Raw genomic sequence first — 19,364 nt, 5'->3', positions numbered from 1 at the left:
AAAAAACAAATTCCAATCCACTATCACCAAACTAATAATAATCCAATGACCAACTTCTATTCATGAACAAATGGCAGGATTATGAGATTATGGTTTTGTTTTTTTAAAGTACGGTCTTGTGCTGTAAAGGCTTCAACCATCATGGCTGTGTTTTTTCTTCTTCTTATCTTTTCTTTTCTTGTTTCTTTTGCGAGGCATTAAAGTACGGAGGAGCGAACAGGACTTGCGCCGCACGGATGCAACGGTCCCGCGTTCAACGACGCTAACTGTGAGCAGACACGATTGAAAACAGTCAATGAAAGGGCGGTTTCTCTCAAGCCTAACGTGTAGGATATACAATATAACAACAATCAAACTCTGATATCAACTGTATGGACATTCCAACATTCCCTAGAGGGAAATACTTCTGTAATCGGTCCTGCGGAGGAATGGATTTTATCACTCCTTGGGAACGGAGGAGCTCTTCGTGATGTTTTGAGTGGGTGTGTGGAGATGTGTGTGTGTGTTTTTTTTTTTTTTTTGTTTGTTTTGTACGACTGAGCGGAAGTTAGGAGCTGTCACTGGCAGAGCGCTTTTTGCCGAAATGACTGGCAGGGTCTCTGTTTCGCAGATTAGGCTGGATCTTGTACAAATGGGGGCCCATGGGCCAGCGCCAGCTCCCACGGCCCTCCACTCCAGTTGGGACGGCGGCAGCTGCGGCGGCCGCAGCGGTGGACGGGCAGGGCTTGTTCTGCAGCAGCTGGATGAGCATGGTCATCTCTGGGCCCAGCCGTGACACCATGCTGGTCCTGACGCGGTCCACCGTGTCCTCGTCACAGTCCATCAGGCTTTGCAGCAGCTTTCCGTAAAACCTAGGGCAACAGCACCAGGACACTAGTGAGTCAAAAATGCTAGCTTGAATGTTAGCAAGTAACCATAATATTCATAATGAATTAATCTGCAGATTATGTCTCATGATTCAGTTTTAATGATTTCTTTGTTAAATGGAGCAAAGAAGGCTCCTATTGGACAATACCATCTGTCAAACACACTGGTGTCCACTCATGCAAATCCAGCTTACGTGGGTATGTATTTTCTTTTTCTACTTCCCTCTAAATGGGAACATAGTTTGCAAAATTGACATCTTGTTCTATTGAAGACGACCTGAAACAAGTGATTGAGACCATTAAAGGTGCATTATGTAATAAATCTGAATCAACTGGCCACAAAATCCTCCTAATATGTCACAGAGACTCAGGAATAACGTTCATATAACAAACTGAACTCACCAACAACAACAGTACAGACAAAATATTTGCATTTTAAAAAAAATATTTTGCAGACTGCAAATCATGTTTTGGCATGTGGCGCCACCTACCGCCGTCTACCAATCATTGCAGTCAGTAGAGTCTCAGCTGCCGAGCAACCGCGGGTTGCCAGTTACGCCAGAAAACGAAACCCAAAAAAGACCTCGGTATTTTGAATTTGAATGTAGTAACCGTTTTCGGCCACATTCTTACATATGGCACCTTTAAGTCCCCCCCCCCCCCCCGGTGGCTATTCAGTATATTCTTACTTCTTCTTTCCTTTTGGTTCCAGTCCTACATGTCTTGCAAGAGCGATAAGAATGAAAACATCTCCACTTGATACTCCTGTTTTATATTCTGTCACGATGTAAAAGAATGTATGAAGCAGACGGTAACCAAAACACGGCTATCACAACAAATATAGCCACAGTTTACATTTGCACGATGATCAGCACTGTGGTTTATAGCATCTGTCATTTTTTTCTTATTACCTCTGCTATGGAGGTGATGTATTTGGCCACATAATTTGTCTCTTTGTAAGCAGCACACTTTAAAAAGTATAGACTGATTGGATGGAATCTTCTAGGAATGTAGGTCACGGCGCATAGAAGAATTTGATTTTTTTTTTTATTAAAAGACGACCATTGCTAAACCAATGCGTTGCCCCGTTCACGACTAGGTTTGAACATCCGTCCTCGGTGATCAGATCACATGCGGACAGAGTTAATTCTGATTGTTCACACCTGGATGAGTTTCCTGGGACCACATGAGAGCAGATCTGGCTCTGGCTGTCCTTCAGTTAAGTACACAAATGATGTCACGTCTGTTTTTGCGGGATCAGAAATGGTGTTTTTGACACGTCTGACCGTACAGACGTGTCTGATGTTAATTTTTTGTTTGTTTGTGTGTGTGTGTCGGGAGTAGATTGTTAATATTACGGCAGTAGCTAAGGCTTTCTTGAAAGTATCTTAATGATGCTCCTCTAAGTTTAACACACTGTGAACCCTGCAGTACGTCCAGGTTTAGAAAATTTGAATACCATTTTTGTAGAAATGCCCATCTGTAGTGCTTATATAGTGCTTTTCTGGTCTTAATGACCACCCAAACTGCTTTACACCACATTTTTGCCATTCACACCCATTCAATCAACCTTCTGGTTGAACGACGACCCACTCTTTGACGACTACTACTACACAACTACCTCCAAATGTGGTTTCTGTGATCAGATCAGAATGGATTGGAAATTGTTCAGACCTGAAGTTAGCATGATCTGCTCTTAAAGGCGCCATATGTAAGAATGTGGCCAAAAGCGGTTACTACATTCAAATTCAAAATACCGAGGTCTTTTAGGTTTTCGTTTTCTGACGTAACTGGCAACCCGTGGTCGCTCGGCAGCTGAGACTCTACTGACTGCAATGATTGGTAGACGGCGGTAGGTGGCGCCACATGCCAAAAACATGATTTCAAAACATAAGAGTGAGTTCAGTTTGTTATATGAACATTATTCCTGAGTCTCTGTGACATATTAGGAGGATTTACTACATGATGCACCTTTAAATAACTCAGGATGGATGCTAACACCAACGGCTAAAGAGTGGTTCAGTGGCTAGCACTGTTGTCTCAAGGCCACATTATACTTCTCCGACTTGCGTAATGCGTTATCCGACTGCGTAACCACGGAGACCCCTCGAGTCTTCATAGTTCTCTGTCGTGGTGCGGGATAAGCAATTTGGGGTCGCTACGCAAGGTTGTTGTGCTTTTGGCTACAGTGAGCAATGGTTGTCTGAGAGAGAAAGACTATTGTTGTTGTCGTTGCAGAGGAAAAACATTGAAACAGTGTCCATTTCTCACCTGAAATAAATATTTTTCGCAGTTTCAAGATCATTTGAGGCGAGAAATTAGCCATTTAGAGTCTAAACATGTGGTTTGTGTATTAAGATATGACCTATTTATAGTTTGGCAGTGACGCTGACGGCGGTGATCAGCTCCGCCTCTGTGGTACGGCACAGAGCAGCGTTAGCTCGGCCTGTCCTGAGGACCAATCGCAGCCCTTACGGACACTTACAAAATATTGTGTGAGACGACGCACAGGCTCTCCGTCCACGCAGAGGACGCTCTGCGTAACCTACGTTGTACGCAGGAGTATAAATTGGGCACCACAACTTTCTGTGTAGAGGTTGCATGGGTGTGTTCTCTCTTGGTAATCCAGCTTCCTCCCACAATACAAAATCATGCAGATTGGGGATTAGGTTCATTGTCAGGATCAAGGACTTACGGCTTGTAGCAGCCCCTAGACCCTCATGTGGAGGATAAATGGATGCATATTAACACCAGGTCTGAAATGGATCCTTAACCAACTTGCAACCTATGTTAGAAAGGAGAAACTCACCGATTGGGGAAGTGACTTGGCAGCTGTGCCACTTCACCAATAGCATCTGGATTAGATCTGGCCACAGTGCAGATATCCAGCTTGCTGTAACACTCCTCTTGGACCTCGGAGATCATTCTTTGGAAGGTGGAGCAGCGACGGATGGTGGGGAATGCCTTCGAGGTGATGCCATTAGCGATGCACTTAAGGCTCTCCTTCACAAATGCTTTACCCTGTAAAAAAAGAAGAAGGAGCAAAAGAATGCAGCGGTTCAACAGTTTCATTCAATAACACGCTGCTCACGATAGAATAACATTGGGAGAACGTTGTGGTGTGTGAGTCTTTCGTAAGTACCTGAGTGTCAAATTTAGCAGCGCTGTATAAAAAGGACTTGCAGATGTCGTGCATGCCATCTGTGTCGCAAGTGGAGTTCTCCAGGCAGGCGAAGGCTCCGCAGCCAACTTGGAGGGCACTGTTGAGACAGCGTGCCACATCTGCTGTGGGCACAGAGAATGAAGCATCAGCAGGGCGGAGGGGGCAGGGGCAGGGGCAGGGGCAGGGGCGGAGGCAATGAGCGACACGGGGGGGGGGAATCGCTGCACACTCACTGAGCTCGTTACACAAGGGGTTGCCGGGGGGGTTTCGGGCGCCAAAATATGCGACGAACAAAAGGGAACTTTCATACTTTTGGGCGATTCACAAAAGGCACACTGTACAGTCACTGGGGGCAAACGGTGACTCGGCCGCGGGATCAGACACCTCACAGCTCTGAGAGACTCAGATACTGGCTGGGACTCGTGCACTTTTTTTCTCTTGGCAGCGACTTGTACGCCACCAAATTGTGTCCTGAAAATTGTCTCTCTCACACACACACATTCACACACACAGTCCGGTTTCCATGACTTAAGAGCCTCAAACCTTAACCATAACGACCACAAGCCTAACCTGAACCATATAACACGTCTTCACCTTAAAAATGGAATCATTCACTTTATGGTCCCCCAATAACTGACTGTGAATCGCGGTCCCCACAACATGACTAATACCAGAAACACACACACACACACACACAAATGCTTAGCGCCACAAGACTGTGTTTTCATTTATTTTACAAATATATGATAATATTCACAATGTTTAAGTGAACAGGTGTCAGTCTGGTGCACAAACATATGTACATATAATCAAACACATACGTAGAAAAACGCATATGTGTTATTTCGCAGAGTTCGCGCGATAATATCGGACATCACTATATAAAAAAAACGCCCACATAAAAATTAATCGTGTTATAATTGTTAATTTTTTTTAAAAAAGAGTTGGAAATGCTGTCTAATTCGACAACATACAGTCCTAGTCTTTTATTTCAAAATGCCACAAGGGGGAGCCGGCGTCTTTCCCCGTCATGCTAACTGTAACAATACAAAATTTGGTAAATACTTGTTAGCATAAATTTTTTTGCGATTCTTAATCATAAATATTAACTTACGTACAACATAACATTACACTATAAAAAATGTTTTGCTAAATTATTAACATGTTTTCTAACATTCCATTTTTTTTCTTTCAATTTTTCCAATTTTTTTTGTCAATTTTGACACAATTTGTTTGACAACGTAAGTAATGTTTGTGCTACGGTAGTTACAATCATGATTTTGTAAAAAAAAACATATTATGCAATTAATTTTTTTTGTAACACTTTTTGTTTCCGATGTATCATTTGTTGATATTTGTTCACATTTTTTCCAACATCTTGGAAAAAAAGCTAAATTATGTCAGAGATTAAACTGCTACTAAGCACAATTCCTTATGATAGTCTCATTCCAAATCCCATAATGATTAGCTTGATTCACACACACACACACACAAGTAACCTTGACATCCATCTTTGTAAGAATAAAACCGCAGATCTATGATCAATCTTAGCTCTGAGGATAAAGCTAACTTGAAATATTTCACCCCAGATTATGATATAAAGCATAATCTGCACATCATTGATATAAAGATGTCTTTTCTTAATCCAGATCCAGTGATTAGCAGTTATACTCATATAATAACTGTGTTAAAAATAAATAATAATAACTATAGGTTAAAAAAATATGGGATATGAGGTGATGATGAAGCAGTTCCTGCAGAAGAGAATCAGCATCCGATGATAAAAGTCAAATATGTGAATGGAGCCACACAGATTTTAATGTCTTTTAAAGACAAACACAAAAAAAAAGAAAAACACTCAGGGATTTTCTTTTCTTTGACAGATTAGATTTGGAGGCTTCACATGGAAGGTTCATCTTACAGTTAAGTCCAATAGTTGGACCAATGCAGCAGCCAAAACCACAAGAGACTATCAGCATGACACAGCCTGCGCTCTCAGGTGTCAGCACCGAGCTCCATGCTCATCTGTTGCCGGCAGGACACCGGTAAAAAAAAAAAAAAAAAATATTTAAAAATATATATATAATCCTGCAGAACCAACGCACTCATTCACCCAAGAATAAAAACCTTAAAAGCAGGAGAGAGAGAGAGAGAGAGGATCCAGCGTGGTACTTACAAGGGCTGTTGGCAGAGAAGCGTGCTCTCCTTGGCGCATAAGACTCGTTCTGATCCAGTTCGTATGCGGATGCGTTCAGCACCATCAGGAGGAAAAGTCCGGTCCTGAAAGGCATCGTCCTCTCCCCGCAGAAGATGAGACCGTGAGTGACTGTGGACAGACGCCTCCTCCTGCTCTGTGTGCAGTTCATAAAGAATGACGCTCCGCCAAAAAAAAAGAAAAAAAAAAAAAAAAAAAGAAGAAGAAGAAGAAGAAGAGACACAAGAACCCTCTCTCTCTCTCTCTCGCTCTCTCTCTCTTACTCTCTCGCTCTCTCTCTCTCACTCTCTCTCTCTCTCCGTGTGTGACTCGTGTGACAGATAGAGCTTCGCGTCCACTGTGCGTGCGTTTATATGGCAGCGCTGCACGCTACGGGCTCGGCGCGTGGACCAATCAGAGCGCGGGGCTCGCGCGCCCCGTGGTCCTCGCGCTCTCCGCTAATTGATAAAATCAGGGATTCCCAAAGTGCGGGGCGCGGCCCACTGGCGGGCCAAGGGAGGTACTGCAGGTGTGCCTCACAGTGGCATATACAGTGAAAATATGTTTCAAGAGTCTTTATTGTCGTGTATTATGCTGCAGTATTAGTAGTAATGGCGTTCTTTACAGAGTAGTATTAGTAGTATTGGAGGTAGACATGTAGAGAATATAGTTATATACAGAAAATATATGCAAATGACTTCCATTGAAACGTTCCCTGAAGGTTCCTCTCTAGGTTCCTCCCTAGGTTCTACTGCGGTTGGAAAGCTTTCCATAACATTCTCCTGTTTGGTTGCACATTCAGTTCCCAGAACGTTCCTCTAACGTTACTTTGTCACAACCTTCGTAGAATGTTATTTTTTGGTTCTCAGAACGTTCCCGTAACCACTTTTGTCACAATCTTTATAGAACGTTCTCTTTTGGTTCCCAGAACGTTCCCTTAACATTACTTTGTCACAACCTTTGTAGAAAGTTCTCTTTTGGTTCTCAGAAGGTTCACCTAACGTTACTTTGTCACAACCTTTGTATAAAGTTCTCTTTTGGTTCTCAGAAGGTTCACCTAACGTTACTTTGTCACAACCTTTGCAGAAAGTTCTCTTTTGGTTCTCAGAAGGTTCGCCTAACGTTACTTTGTCACAACCTTTGTAGAAAGTTCTCTTTTGGTTCTCAGAAGGTTCACCTAACGTTACTTTGTCACAACCTTTGTAGAAAGTTCTCTTTTGGTTCCCAGAATGTTACCGTTACGCTACTTTGTCATAACCTTTAGATAACGTTCTTTATTGGTTCTCAGAACGTTCCCCCAACGTTACTTTGTCACAACCTTCATATAACCTTTGTCGAACGTTCTCTTTTGGTTTCTCAGGAGGTTCCCCCAACGTTACTTTGTCACAACCTTCATACAACCTTTGTCGAACGTTCTCTTTTGGTTCTCAAGAGGTTTCCCTAACGCCACTTTGTCACAACCTTTGTAGAACGTTCTCTTTAGGTTCCCAGAACGTTCCAGTAAACACCATTGTCACAACCTTTATACAACCTTTGCAGAACGTTCTCTTTTGGTTCTCAGAATGTTCCCCTAACGTTCACAACCGTCATACAACCTTTGTAGAACTAATGTATTAGACCACCACCCAAAGCCACAGCTGCCCTAAATGAACAACACTGGTAATTGCAGTTAACGGTTGTAACGGTTAGCGTAGCATGTTTGTAGAAGCCGTTTCACCAAAAGTATTGAGCTCAATGTGATCATTTTCAGATGAAGGAGGCGGCAAACAAATAAATGACATCATTTCTGATCATGACGGCCAAACAGAGGCAGAATAATAACATCATCATCATCACCAACCACCAGAAGTTACACACTGAAGCTTTAACAGTGGCATAAATATTATTGTCTGTCTGCCTAACAAAGTGTCCGCTCTTTGGAAAACTCCTCACTCAGTGTAAACCTGGCAAATCGGAGACTCCATCGTCATCGCCGATCATCACCGGCTTTGATTTGACGTCACTTTCTTTTGTCTCGTTTATGCACAGATTCCCCTGGTGACCTTTGACCTCTACGCTGAGACACGCCCCCTTCTTATAAGTCAACGGCCCAGAGCGAGGATGCTAATGAAAAAGTAAGCATTGAAAAAAAGGTATTTTTTATCCAAAAGTTCAGCTGCAGATAATTTATTTATATTATTATTAAACAGTTAAAACAAACTTGTCACTTACTTCAATACACTGTAGAAAAATGAGGGTAAAATTGACAGAAATCTTGGCTATTTGTGAGATTTTTGTAACGTCCAGCTGGAAAATAAGTGGTCATTTTTTTTCCGTTTCAGTCACAAAAAGTCTTATGAAGTCATTGGATAACACTTTTAACTTTGGAAAGGACACGACATTTTTCAATATCTACTTTGGAACTCTCTCCGTATATTAGCTTAAATGCTAATTTGAATATGCCGCACTTTCACGTCACGATGACTTTGGTGGCTCCGGTTTGTCGTTTTTCTTCAAATCAACATTTGAACCGTTGTTGAGATTACTCACGTAATAATGACCCCCCCCCCAAAAAAAAGCATTTCCAACGTGTCTGCTTCCTGTTTGTCGGCGCAGCTGCTTCCTGTCGTCGTCACGGTATCCAGTCTCGACCGCGTCGTCTAACAGTTTCCACGTCCGTGTCATTGCGTGCTGTTGTTCGGTGTGAGGGAGAGTGTGAGTACGTCGCTCCCACGCCTTTCACTTCAGTCATGGCAGAGTTGGTAACCTTTGACCTCTCTATGCTGAGACACGCCCTCCTCCCTCCTTTATCCATTGGCCCAGAGGCTGGTGATTTTTTTTACTGATATAATGTCATTTATTCACCAAACGTATTGTGTTAAGTGGACATACAAGATGTGCTAGATGTTAAAACTCTGACTGATGATCAGTTTTGACTCATCCCGTAGTATTTCTGTTGAAAACCATTCCCTCGTGCAGAGATCCATATTTGAAGAGAGCTGTTTTCTCAGTCAAATGTCGTGCTTACTTTCGCCACACCTAAATGTCGTTACCCATATATCAACCTCGGCGCATTCAAATTATTATCGCTGGCATTTTCCCTGATCCCTGCCCAGTGATGACACCATTGTTGCTTTAGCCTAGGGAGGAGGGAGTGTATTCAACATGCAGATAAACTAACCTGCAGTGTTGACATTAAGAGTTTGATAATTGTCGCTGACCTCATTCTCTGTTCTCCTCTGCTGACAACAGAGCAAAGCATTTGGCTCAGGCAGAAGAGTCCACGTAAAAAACCCTGCAGCTGCACACGTACGACAACGACGCGCGAGGTGAATGAATACGCTTCATTGTGAGAGGAAAATCCTCTTTGATTTGACCTTCGCTTAGGGTTTTCATCAAGTTTAAGGATGGATTCATGCACAACAAAAAGCGTGCGTTTCAATCTCAAAATGATTAAAGCTGCAGTGTGTAACTTCTCTATCTATCCAGAAAGACTTGGAGCTGCCTGGTGAATGAACAGCAGCAGCTGTGTGGTGTTTGGAGAGTTTTTTTTAGAGATTTGAGAGATTTTTTTTTACCGTAAATCGTAAATTATTTTATTTGTTTTCCTTATACTTTACTCACGCGGTGTGCTTCTTCCACCTCTTCAGTCGGGATATTAACTCACAAATCGTTTTAGTGTTTTTTTTGCGACATTTGTTTGTATTTAAAGGTGCCATATGTAAGAATGTGGCCAAAAAAAATGGTTACTACACTCAAATTCAAAATACGGAGGTCTTTTTGGTTTTGTTTTCTGGCAGCTGAGACTCTACTGACTGCAATGACATGCCAAAACATGATTTCAAAACATAAACATGATTTGCAGTCTGCAAAATGTCTTTTTTAATGCAAATATTTTGTCTGTACTGTTGTTGTTGGTGAGTTCAGTTTGTTATATGAACATTATTCCTGAGTCTCTGTGACATATTAGGAGGATTTTATGGCCAGTTGCTTTAGATTTATTACATAATGCACCTTTAAAAGTGACAGATTGCAGCTTACACCCTGCGCTTGGACGGCAATAGTTCATATTCAGAAATGTTGTGAGTAACAGTAGGTTGATTCAAAGAGGTTCTGTCGTTGTTAGCTTTTATAGTCGCGGACAGACTCTTGTTTTAAATACCGGAGAAGAATACTCACCATTACAGAAGGAAAGAACACAAGGAAATAGAAAGACATTTCCTGCTCTGTCCTTTTGCAAACAAATTCTATGTGATCTTTCCAGGGCAACGCGTGACTAAGTATTACTGCTACCGTGTATAACAGGAAAAAAAAAAACCTACTGGATTCTTTTCCATGATGAATAATTCTGGGGGTGTCATGAGAGTATCTTACCAGAAAATGACTTTGGGGACGTATCATACCCTATTTCTCCAAGTTAAACTAGTCTGTGAGATGCTTTGGTCAAAATACCTTAAGGATGAAGCACCACTGCAGTTCAATCACCCTGTCAAAACAGCCCTAGTCAGAACACTCTGTTTAGTAGTATCTCTATAGGTCCACCTTAAAAAAGAAAAGTAAAACGAAACTTAAGGGAAAGGAAATGACATCAGCCACAGAGGCTACTGGGAGCTAACAGCAGTTAGCATATGGAAAAGTGATCATTTGATCATTTTACGGCACATTGCCGTCATATATAACATGTATCCACTGGACAGATAAATCCTCCGAGGCTGGAAGTTTGTGTAGAACTCTGTGCTGCACTGTGGAGCCAAGAATATAACTTTTCAATGGGCGCCGAAGTCAACATTGCGTTGCATTGAGTCATCTTTTTTCACACTTTACCTACTCTTAGGGCCCTCCAGAGTCCCAAATATGAGGATTTAAACGATGAAAAAGTTGATTTTTGCATAATATGTCCCCTTTAAAGTATGTGACATTTACTGTACTTAAGCATCAAAAGTCATTTTCTAATATAAAATGTGCTAAAGTAAACGTATTGTGTGCATTGTGTCAAAAAAAACCCTGATCTGTATTGTTCTGTCACATGACTGTCCTCATGTGACAGATTTTTTTTTTTTTTTTTTATGTTTTAGCGAAACATTGTGCCAGAACTCCAGTTTGTCCCAGAGCATTGTCAGGAGTTGGGCACGATTTCAAGCCGTTGGCACCTAATGTCTCGCTTTTGGAGAAATCCAAAAAGTGGCTCCTGTCCAAGTGCACCAATAGCCTCTGTGATGGAAATATGATATGAATGTAACGGCCTCATGAATGAGCCATTATCTCATGGTTCATTAGAGCCCGTGTCCTTTCGAGGAACTGTCCCATATTGTCAGAAATCTGTTCAACAGTTCAATCTTTGAACGGCGGGAACAAACTTACGAGGGTCGTCCTTAGTTACCCACAGTTAGTGAGACTTCTAAATCCTATACTATAAACTTCCTAAATCTAGGACATGATCTAAGCGACGTCCAGTTTTGTATGAAGCTCAAATTATGAAAAACACACAATAAAGTCTTTAAATCACAAACACACTGTGATTGTACACTGTAAAATATTTGACTGTAAGGTCAAAATAATAAACGTAAATTTACAGTAAATTACTTCTAGTTGCATTACTTTCAGAGCAAAATACCTTAATTCACTTTACGTTGTCATGAGCTATATTCACAGTTTTGTCCTATTTATGTTGTACAGCAATTAAGGAGTATTTTTTTTTAACTGTAATTACAAAACAATTTTGTCAAACCATATATTACCAAGAGTTGAGCAGTGTTTTTTCCTGTAGAAATTCTGGATTCAAGCATTTTTTCCCCCATACAGTTCAGTATTATAATAGATTTATTGTGTTAATTCAGTATTTTTGCTGTATCTTTACAGCTACTGTGTCATACAGTACATAGATTTTGCAGTATTTTCCTGTTAAAACAACGCATTTTACTACAACCTCAGTATATATTAGCATGATTTTGTATAGGGATGGGACATGCCGATATCACAAAGTCGAGTATTTACCGATATTAGTCCGATAGAGTCATTTTAAAGACACAATTATCTAATTACGTAAACAAATATGGTTCTGCCAAAAAGAAGAAGAAATAAACAGCCCAAACATGACTCAGCTAAAATGCTGTCGCTGATTTTATTCACATTTTTTTATCTGAACGATGTCCGATCCAGTGATTTGGACCAGTATCAGGATTGTACCAATTCCCATCCCTAATTTTGCAACATTTTCATATATTTTACTGAAATATAGGAAATGACGGGGTTTTATTGTTCAGTTTCACAGTTACAGCTTGTGACATTGACAGTTGAATGTATTTTCTGTGTGTTGTAAACTGTATTATCTGTGTTATCTGACTCGGTTTCGCGGTGATGTTGCGTCTCCTCGCCCCTGAAAATTCAGTCGTTGTGGGGGGAAACAACCCAGTGAGTCAAAGACACGGTGTGTGCTTACTCACTACTCTTTTGGACTTCACTGTCAGCACTTTTCAAACACCTGAATAGAACAAGCAGTGTGTGTGTGCAGACGCCAGAGTCAGACGCCCGAGCTGATCTCCATGCTTTCCATGAATATGTTGCTGCTCTTGCATTTATCGCTTCGCTTTCGCCTCGCGTTTTTTTTTGTTTTTTTTTCTTCTCTTCTCAGTTTTGAAACTGAAGACGTGAGCGGGAGAGTTTATTCATGAGTTTTTCGGAAGTGGAAGTCTCCTCCTTGTTAGCACATCAGTTTGCAGCAGACTCTCCCACGCTGGAGTGAAGCCATACCACAAACACAATTTGAGAATACCACTTCTGTGTGTCCTCTCTCTCTCAGGGGGTGATGGGGGGGTGGATGAAGGATAATGAATTCCTTTGTCAGGTATAGAAGAAGGTGCTTTCACCTTGTTTTCAGAAACATAACAGACAACGAAGAGGGCAAGGGTTCAGCGGGAGGACAAATGTGTCACAGAGGGTGAACGCGCCAGCAAAGACGACGACGACGACGACGGCGACGACGGCCTGCTGCGACACGAGCGATTTGCATTCATTTACATCGAGGTGGGATGAAGTGATTTTCTGATTAGAAGTCACTTTGCATCAAAGAAAGTTGAACTTTCCCATAAGCCTCTATAATGATGAGATGATGGGACGGCTCATTGACTTTTTTTTTTTTTATCACACACACATAAGCAAATATCGCGAAAATCCATACAGTGAGTTTAAACACAATGCATACAAATGTCACCTGGTGGAGGACGGGTGCAAGTCTACGAGTGTCCACAAGAGGGACGTTGAGTCAGGCTACGACACCTCTAAACAGTAGTGGCGTCTCTTTACGGAGAGACGCTGAGTGAACCCGTCTGAGGATTTCAGAGAGAGAGACGACAGACAGACGAGCGGCGGCGGAATCACAATCAACCTGTTTTTCAACACCCTCGTGTTGATGTTTGGTAGAGGAGAGCTCAGAGTGGCAGGTGATTGTCGTGTTCACACCTTATTTTGAGGGGATATTGTTGAAGGAGGAGGAGGAGGAGGAGGCGTTGGAAAAGAAAAGAGACATTGTCATTTCTAAAGTAGTAGTTTGTAGCTTTTAAGCCTTCTTTTAACCCCACATAGTACTTCATGGGTCTGCTCCTATCAACTTGAATGCTCTCATAAAGTTCTTAAGTTACCCTTCGACTACTCTGTTAGTCAAAGGATTGTCGTCTGGTGGTGCAAACGCCCTTGCACAAGACAATCCATGCTCGTTCCATACTGGTGGAATTGCACCTAACTAGGGTCGTCCCTGTCTATCTTCAAGAAGTTCTTGAAGACCCAAACTAGACCGATATCTAGAAAATTCAAAAAGTATGGACTGGCCCTACGTCAACTGGCCCTACGTCAACTGAGATTGGCCTCGCAACCCTCATGTGGTGGATAAAGCGGTAGAAGATGGATGAACGGATACAGGATAGCAGAGAAATAGAGCTTTTTTTTTGCGCCCATATACTTGTCATTACGGTAGAACCTCAGGACTTCCGTGGAACGACCACCGTCCAATCACAGACGAGGTTCACCAGCTTCTCAGTACCGTAATTCCTAAATGGAACTTTTTTTTTGTTGTTGTTGACAATTCTATGGCCATAACATCAAAATAAATCCAGAAAAACCATAAATCCTGAATTTGAACTTTTTCTTTCTGAACGTGGCAACGGCAACGCCGTTAGCAAAGCAGCTTCACAAGTTAATTGCATGGTCCGAAAAAACCTGGTCATTTATCAGTTATGAGGCAATAAATGGGATTGGAAAATGCCCCCATTTGCACCTGTGCTGCTGCTGCTGTATACACACAAATGCTCCCTCAGTCAGGTCTGATAGTTTTGCTTGAAACAGCCCTTTTTTTCAGATACTCAGATTCGGATACAGATAATGACATCTCACCTCAAAGACCAAACCAAGGTTGAATAATAACATCATTTTCTTTTTTAACAAAATCAGCCAAAAGTTACACACTGCAGCTTTAAATCTCAACCTGTAATAAATACAGACACGAGTTTGGATTGACTAGATTAAGTTTTTAGATAAAAAAACAACAACAACTGTATGATGAATCATAATTTTTCGAGCGACCAAACACACACACACATTAAATTTTACATCACCACATTGGAAGATCTCACGTTTCAGTGTTGAATTCATTTCGTTCTCCGTAATAATCTCAAAGTTTGGTGTGTGCGTGTGTGCGTGTGTGTGTGTGTGTGTGTGTGTGTGTGTGTGTGTGTGTGTGTTGTTTTTTTACTCCAGCAGATGTCTGCATGACTCGAGCATAACGCAGAACCTCTGGGGACCTGCATTCCTCGACGTGCATCCAAAACGAGTAGCATAGCTTAGCGTATACATCTGGTGGCTGGAATGAAAACACGCTGCAGAAACACGGCATTTAAGAAAAAAAAAAAAAAAAAAAAAGTTGTTGTGTTTCGTTTTGACCGTCGTTGACGCGTGTGAACGTGCGTCTACGGCAGAATCGATGCATTTTTTAGCTTAAAATCCTGGTCCAGGTTTTTATTTTCTGTGAGTATTATTATAATATTTAATACTTCCTGTGTTTTATTTTGTTACTTCCTCTCTCTCTCTCTCTCACCACAGACATCTTCACTTCCTCCTCCCTAATTAGCGCCACCTGTGTCTCGTTTACTGACCTCAGCATATAATCACCTGCTCACCTGTCACTTTCCCTCCAGCCTTTCGTTGACGATTTCCTTGTGTGTGACCCCGCTTTTGCACCTGTGCCACTTTTATCGACTGCCTTTAAACGGATTATTCGCCTCAACATCTCCTCAGTCAGCTGACACACTCAAATAAGGTAAGCGTGTTTAAAACTTGCCCTTAAAGGGAGGATAGTTCAGATTTGTTGCGGGGTCCATAGTTTGTGGGGACACACAGCTCTGCTACTGTGTTGATTTATCAGTTTGTTACACTTAAATTAATCCAAATGAAGGACGTCAAACGACAAAATCCCAACATGACGCATCAGAAGTTGGTCGTGGAGGCGGCAGTGGCTTAAACGGGCAGCCTTTGGTCTAGTGGAGAGGCTTTGGGCCTGTAATTGAAGGGTTGCCAGGACGGGTCAAGAGCGTCCATCCCCGTTGCCGTCCCTCAGGTGCACGAAAGTGGTCTCCTACTGCTGTGTAAAAAGTTAATTTATTCCACTTTCTTCGTTTAAAAACTTCACCTGAATCCATCACTTCATACATGTAACTGCTATGAATGATTTAATATTGTTTTTTTTTATTGTTGCTGTTGATGGATCCCTTTTTATAATTGGTTTTCAATGGACTTACTTGGACAGTCAAATGCTACGCTTAAAGGCGCCATATGTAAGAATGTGGCCAAAAATGGTTACTACATTCAAATCAAAAAATGCAGAGGTCTTTTAGGTTTTTTTCGTTTTCTGACCTAACTGGCAACCCGTGGTTGCTCGGCAGCGAAGACTCTACTGACTGCAATGATTGGTAGACGGCGGTAGGTGGCGCCACATGCCAAAACATGATTTCAAAACATAAACGAGAGTTGTTTAGAGATTTGTGAGATTTTTTTTTCCGTAAATCGTAAATTATTTTATTTGTTTTCCCTATACTTTACTCACGCGGTGTGCTTCTTCCACCTCTTCAGTTGGGATATTAACTCACAAAGCGTTTCAGTGTTTTTTTGCGACATTTGTTTGTATTTAAAGGTGCCATATGTAAGAATGTGGCCAAAAACGGTTACTACACTCAAATTCAAAATACGGAGGTCTTTTAGGTTTTGTTTTCTGGCAGCTGAGACTCTACTGACTGCAATGACATGCCAAAACATGATTTCAAAACATAAACATGATTTGCAGTCTGCAAAATATTTCTTTTTAAATGCAAATATTTTGTCTGTACTGTTGTTGTTGGTGAGTTCAGTTTGTTATATGAACATTATTCCTGAGTCTCTGTGACATATTAGGAGGATTTTATGGCCAGTTGCTTTAGATTTATTACATAATGCAACTTTTAAATAACATACAAACAAATATATTCCAGTAAACAACTGGTGTGAAAGTTAGTAAAAGACGACCTGTAGCACGTCCACGCGTCCTCGCCTTCTCCGTCTTTGTCTTGACGGGTTTGCTGAGGTTTGCAACTACAGCTGAAAAATAGTTTGTTTGTTTGTTTGTTTTCCACAGTCAAAGAGAATCAAGAGAGTAAATTCTCTTCATGAGGAATTTTAATTAAGATTCTTCTACGAGTGCCTTCAGTTACATCATGTTCATGTTGTCATAAACGGGCAGCAGTGAAGCTCAAGTGTCCATGGGGACAGATACAGAATCTTATCTGCCTCCAGCTGCACTGGTGTGATTGACCCCACACGTTAAGTCTATTCGGGGGGGGGTAAAAAAAAAATAGTGTTGCTCGCCCAGATCAGGAGCTTAAAGGCAAAAAATGACAAAAAACAACAACAATTTATGTCTCCTTGTTTTTATTTTCTCGTCTCCCCTCCTTGTGTTTCCTGCTCAAAGCACCAAACATTTGATTGAAAACATTTTTTTAATGGGAATGCTTTTGAAGTCGGTTGCGTGAGTCATGCTGTTAAAGATACATTTGAAATAAATTAATTTATCAGACCCACACTCTTTTCCTTGAGGGCAGAGCTATTCAGAGAGAGAGAGAGAGAGAGAGAGAGAGAGAGAGAGCTGCGACTAACTGTACAAGAGAATTCCCAGACTCTCTCTCAGGATTCTGGGAATTCTATTGTGGGAGCACCGCTGCACTGGTGCTTTTGCAGTTGCTGTTAAACACGCACCTGTTATCTGCTAAGGATTTATTTGTTTATCGGAATGAAATCCCTGGTGCACAGGCGTGAGCAGTGCTTTTGCAATTTGCTTGAGCAACAATCGGTGCAGAAGAACTAAGGTTGTCAACTATTCATAGGTCCAGTTTGATATATATATATATATATATATATATATATACTATCCATAAATCTGTTGCTTTACAGTTAAATCTATTTAATTTATCTTAAAGGCGCCATATCTAAGAATGTGGCCAAAAACAGTTACTACATTCAAATTCAAAATACTGAGGTCTTTTAGGTTTTCGTTTTCTACAGTAACTGGCAACCCATGGGTTGCTCGGCAGTTGAGACTCTACTGACTGCAATGATTGATACATGATTTGCAGTCTGCAAAATATTTTTATTTAATGCAATTATTTTGTCTGTACTGTTGTTGTTGGTGAGTTCAGTTTGTTATATGAACATTATTCCTGAGTCTCTGTGACATATTAGGAGGATTTTATGGCCAGTTGCTTTATATTTATTACATAATGCACCTTTTTAAAGATTTGCCTTTTGTGTGTGCTTAGAAGAGGGTAAGGCAAGGTAAGTTTATTTGTGTAGCACCTTTCAACAACAAGGTCATTCAAAGTGCTTTGGGTATAATACCCTTTGGGTATTAGGGTTAGGGTGTGTGATGGATGTTTTATCAGGTGAGATGACCTGAAAGAACCTCTTGAGTTGAAAGGTTTCGTTGCAGACGGCTCTGATCTGAGGAGAACTGAGGCGATGCCTGACATATGAACAGTTAAGGCATCAGCGCAGACTCTGGCGAGCATCGTGCCAGCTCTGAAACGTATAGTTTAGTAAGCCTTGAGATAGTGTATCTGGTCCAGATGCCTGGCGCCTTGATATCTAGGGAGGGAACCTTTGAAAGGTGCCTAGTTTGTGTTTTATCGTAGTAAGTTATGGCCGTTTATGTTGAACACCAGCTCTGGTGTTAAGAATATGTGAGTAATTAAACGTAAAGTTGACTGAAGGTTGATTGAGGAGTGCTCTGAAAGATTTTTTATTTTTTCAATGTCCTCTTCAGTGCTAATTCTGTGACAGTTTTAATTATCTAGTTAGCCAAAATAGCAGTTAGCTTCTACGGCTAATCGATTACGTCGACTACACAAATTACGCTAAAATGTAAGCGTTGACGCGTTGTGTTATTGTTGTTGTAAAATCACACACCGGACGCTTCATGCTCATCTGTAACAGCAGCGCAAACAAACGCACACATTCGCGCTATCCAGAACTAGCTACAGGAAGTGCTGGGTGGCAGTATCGCTCGCTGTTTACATCCTGCAAGGAAGCAGAGAAGAAGAGCGCGCAACTTATGGCGGAAACGGATGAACAGTCTCGGAAAAAATGTAGGTTAAAATAAACGATAGATTATTCGTCAACAAAAATAATCGTTAGTTGCTGCCCTATTAGCTTCTTGCTAACATGTTTCATTATTTGCTAAAATTGGTCTCGCCAATTTTTAAATAAAAAATACGTACTCTGAAGGGGAAGCTCTGTAGACTTGCAAAGTTTCACTTTAACCCTTTAAGGTACGCACCAAGAAAAAAAAAAGTACAATTATTTCTTTGCATTTTTTTATTTTATTTTATTTTTTAAATGTACTTATAACAATAACGACAATCAATATTAATTTTTTTTATTTAGACCCCACAGTATTACAGATACAGGCCTCTACCAAACGGTTGAGACGTCTGTTCATAATAAACCTGGTTTGCATAATTCATACTACTAATTGTACTAATTCAAGTACAACATTCAGAACAAAACACATTAAGTGTTAGTGAGTTCAGCTTGATGCATTCTTCAATGAGATACAGTGACTTAAAGTGTGGTCGACCAAATGGTTGAGTAG

At 41.1% G+C, this 19,364-nt stretch overlaps 1 protein-coding gene across 1 annotated transcript; it reads right to left on the bottom strand.

Moving 5' to 3' along the window:
• Positions 1–547: 547 nt before the first annotated feature.
• Positions 548–6,335, bottom strand: stc1 (stanniocalcin 1; the record flags this gene model as incomplete). Its single annotated transcript, XM_083904866.1, has 4 exons — positions 6,206–6,335; positions 4,009–4,151; positions 3,676–3,887; positions 548–851 (listed from the first exon to the last, which is right to left on the bottom strand). The coding sequence occupies exons 1-4, from the start codon at positions 6,318–6,320 to the stop codon at positions 548–550; spliced, it is 774 nt and encodes a 257-aa protein (XP_083760992.1). The 5' UTR covers positions 6,321–6,335.
• Between the last annotated feature and the right edge of the window lie 13,029 nt (positions 6,336–19,364).

The sequence above is a fragment of the Microchirus variegatus genome (assembly GCF_963457635.1).
Source record: "Microchirus variegatus genome assembly, chromosome: 18".
Classification (NCBI taxonomy): Eukaryota; Metazoa; Chordata; class Actinopteri; order Pleuronectiformes; family Soleidae; genus Microchirus; species Microchirus variegatus.
This window is presented reverse-complemented; position numbering and strand designations above follow the sequence as displayed.